The 4,315-nt window shown below is 31.0% G+C and overlaps 1 protein-coding gene and 1 non-coding gene across 2 annotated transcripts in view; one reads left to right on the top strand and one right to left on the bottom strand.

The window, feature by feature from the left end:
• On the top strand, positions 1–74 carry Trnai-aau. The gene has a single exon. It is a non-coding gene; the product is annotated as a tRNA-Ile (tRNA).
• Positions 75–2,036: 1,962 nt separating this feature from the next.
• Positions 2,037–4,315, bottom strand: part of LOC105448452 (putative fatty acyl-CoA reductase CG5065) — a 31,146-nt gene continuing 28,867 nt past the window's right edge. Inside the window, exons 8-9 of the mRNA XM_011686997.1 lie at positions 3,354–3,611; positions 2,037–2,781 (exon numbers count right to left, since the gene is read on the bottom strand). Of these exons, the coding sequence (XP_011685299.1) occupies positions 2,673–2,781; positions 3,354–3,611 (367 nt within the window). The 3' untranslated portion in view covers positions 2,037–2,672. The remainder of the gene's footprint in view (positions 2,782–3,353; positions 3,612–4,315) is intronic.

A 4,315-nucleotide genomic window follows, 5' to 3' on the forward strand; every position in this document is an offset into this window, starting at 1 on the left:
GGCCCATTAGCTCAGTTGGTTAGAGCGTCGTGCTAATAACGCGAAGGTCGCGGGTTCGATCCCCTCATGGGCCAAACTTACTTTTTTTCACTTTGATCTCCGATCTCTTTTGCAATCTAACGACCCTTGTGATTTTAACGTTATCTCGGTAATATTAAAAAGTGAAAATATATAAAAGTAAACACCGTTTCTAATAATAAAGGTCGGTATCGATTAGTCGATTCTTATATTTAAGTCTTAAGGCGTTAGTACGGCTCGGTGAGATCTTAAGACTGTACTTACGTAATAAAACGTATTTTAAATATAAAAATCGATTATTAATTCCGGCCAGAATATTAACCCCCTTGCCCTTCGATGCCCTTCGATTCGATGATATCGAGGAACGTAGAAGTGCAAAGTAATTATCTTATTTACGATTTATTTATTCTCCGACAGAATTGAACGATTTGTTTATTTATTTATATAAGCTTTGCTCGATAAAATTCCGTCGTACGTTCTACAGACGATTATATATCGCTCCCAAATCCAAAGTCTTTCCCGGTTAACGTCCCAGTTAACGACTTGCATTCACTCGCAAAGTTCGGATAATACGCTGCTTTCAAGTGGCCGTCGCATCTCAATCTGTTCATTATGCATCGCCACATATACCCGCGCATTGCCATTACGGACGGGCACGCGGGCATCACGCATGATCGCGCACGCATGTATGCATTTTGTTGCGAATCTGCGCCGCAACCGTCAACAAAATACGCTTTCTCTCAGCTACCTGAGAGCCCTTTGGTTCGCTCGTTTTTAAGTTCATGCGCATATCTAAATACCTAACAATAAAAACAAAGTACGATATCATAAGCATAAATTATCAAATTAATGTAATATTCCTTTTTTTAAAATCTTCTCGCGAAACGATACTGTATACTCGCTGATTCCTTTTTTTTATATTCGTCGATACGATCGCACGAAAAAATGCTGATTCGTAAAATAAAAGTAGGTACGAACGACGACAGGAGAACATTATACTCGTGGACTTAAACGGATTGCGTAAAGCTGCAAGAAGTTCGCACGTTGACTCACTTTCGCTTCTGTGGTAATAATTTTTTCTGGCCATCGAGAAAAACAATTGTTTATACTTCAATCGTTATTCTGCCGAAATCAAAACCGATGCAAATTTCGTAAGTATTCAACGTTCGGAGAAATTATAAAGCTTAAAATTCAGTTGTTAGATAAAAATAATAGTTAAAAGAATAATAATTTGTCGTCTATTTCATCCATGAGATTTAAATGAGAGTTTTGTTAAAACATTTATATCCTTGAGATTTAAATGTTCTAGAGATATTGAATGCTTTTGAATATATTTATTAATTATAATCTTTATCAATTTATTAAAACAAATAATATAAAAGCGTTTTCAATTTAAATTAAAATTTTTGAAAAAGATGATAATAAAAGCCAAAAGATAACTAATAAAATTTTAAAATTATTCTAAAAATAAATATTTTTCAATAAAAATTTTTAAATGTATTATTTGTTTAATATGAAATGTTTATGGGGATAATTTTCTATTTAAAACTGTTAAGGCTTAGTATATCAGCAATATACTAAATAAGGTAATCAATAGCGTTCGTTGTAATTGAATAATATTGGAAAGTAACATCCAAAATCTGCGCCTGAAGACATTTTTCTTATCCTTTCAGTCTACCTCTAGCCAAAGCTGTATAAGACAATTCTTAACTAATTCGGCCAAAATAACAAATTATATGGTCTATATTTAATAGAATTTATAAACTCTATAACCACGGTTTAACTTAAGACAGAATATGCATCCACGAGTCAAGCTATACGAAATCATATCTATATTATTGTTTATAAATTGTTTATACATATATATATATATATATATATATATATATAGCAAATTTATTGAGCCTATAGTATTCTGTATATCGTTTGTTTGCTGCAACAACGACATAATTAAAAAAATTGTTAGAGTTGCTTACAGAAAAAGAACGGAAACACAAAGAAGATAAAGAAAGATCATATTTTCAAAAAGAAGATTCTTTTATTCCTCTCAATTAATTATTACACGAATTATTGCATCTTAAAGTTAATATAACATTTCAATAATTCAAAACATTAAAACTTATTTTCTGAAAAACTTTGTTTTCTGAGTTGCATTGTTGTTGTAGCAAATAAACGAGAGATATAATTCCATACTGTCGCGTTTTAATCTCGACAATTAAATGGTATGTCTTGTACGAAACGAGACATCGAATTTATAAATTCTTCTCTCAGATAATATCAGCTACTATAAATCTACATTGGACGCAAGATAACGCATACTTATAAATCTTACGTGCAATTTTATCTGTGCGAAGATCGTCGAAGTCCACAGAGAATACGATCGAACTCTGTTGTTGTTCTACTCTCCCTCTATCACACGTCGCTCATACATTACATTCCTGTTTCGCATTAGCCTGTTGTGTATGGGGTTAACGACATGGCTCTCCGCTAATTCTTCCATACCTTTCTAATGAAAGTTTCGCGCTTCTTTGAGAATCTAGTCGCCCCTCTTCCTTAAAAACACGAGATTATCACCCTCCACCGTTCGGTCCCGCATCTCAGGATGTATGTATCACCTGGATTTTTACGGGCCTTATCAGCTCCTACTATTTCTGTCACACTTTCGGATAAAGAAAATCGAAGAACGTGGATATAGCCGTCCAAGAGAGCCTCATAGCGATGTAAGCCAGTATGAGTTTCAGCGCTTGATGGCTCCAGTATAATCTATAATAAGAATTGTTCTTTATTCTGATTGCTGTTTTCATAATTAAACAAATGATATTAGATATATAATAGTTCTAATACAAATTTAATACATAGTTCTGAAATATATAATATTTCCAATTTTAAGCATATTTTTATAAAAAAAAAAGAAATGAACAAATATGGGAGTACAATCAAGTTTAAAAAACACTTTAAGCTCTATTTTTCTCTTAGAAATTAAGAGCAATTTGAAAATCAAAAATTAAAGATATGAAGCAAAAAAAAATTAATAAAAATGTGCATATCTCAATGCACAGTTTGTCGACAATAAATTAAATTTATCAAACATATATGATATTCCCATATTGTATGTATGATTTAAAAAAATTACAGTTTAGATACAAATGTTTCAGCATTTAAATATTGTAAAAAGAAATTAGAGCAGGTGAGAAGGTTAATGAAAATTTTTCAGTTTGTTATCAAAATATTGAATATAGAAATTATAGAAAAATATAGAGATATACCAAGTATAGAAATACCAGGTATAGAACAATACCAAGTATAGAAAAACCAATACTTTGAAAATTGCATACCTTTGCCATTTAACACGTGCCTGCGGCAAGGTATCTAAAGGATCCTTAATGAGATATATCCTTATACCGCGAATATATGTCTCAAAGTAAGTATTCCAGTCGACATCTCGTATGTCGAAATAGAATTTTTCGCGATCTTTGAACGTGAGTTTCTCCATCAGCTCGTGTAGCCGGTCATTAGTAAATTTCCATTCTTGCGTTGCAAAGTAATTCAGCACATCCATAAACTTGTGTATCTTCTTGTAAACCTTAAGTAACCTTCAATACACAATCTGTGTTAAATAGTGACCCACATAAAAAGTAAAAAAGTGGAAAGCAATTCGCTCTTTTATGATCATTCTAAATCACGCGAGATTATTCTAAATTGTTTATCTGTACATTATTTAAATTTTAAAATCTATTATATTATTATGTAATTTTAAAAATTATTTTTTGAAATATTTTATTGAATTAAAAAAAATCAAATTTGTTCTTTAATAGTGTTACTAATTTATATTTTTCTTTAAAGGAAAAAAACTATGTAGGTAAGACTACTGAGATGACCTCATCGATTTTAATGACCTTGACATACTTTGTTGTCAAGGAGGTGATTCGATCTGACTTTGTAAAAAGTCACTTGTAATTAAAAAGTCATTAAATGAATCACAGAAAATGAATCGTATATTGAGTGATATAAATTATACTTTACCCAGTACAAATTCGATAATTATTTGTATATACATATACATATATACATAAATAAATGCTTGAGCAAGAAAGGAAAGCAATTCTTCCAAGAGACGGTGATCGTCTCATTGTTAGGCAGTTTTAATAATTTTTTTTTAAGAGAAATGCAAATTAAAAACAGTATTAAAAAATAAATTTCTTAAATTCCAGAAAATTCACTTCTTCCCACCTAAGTATTTACTTATATATACTGTATATGTAAAAACAGCATATACGTAGATCGGAAGAGCACACGT

The sequence above is a fragment of the Wasmannia auropunctata genome, unplaced genomic scaffold (assembly GCF_000956235.1).
Source record: "Wasmannia auropunctata unplaced genomic scaffold, wasmannia.A_1.0 LD336085.1, whole genome shotgun sequence".
NCBI lineage: Eukaryota > Metazoa > Arthropoda > Insecta > Hymenoptera > Formicidae > Wasmannia > Wasmannia auropunctata.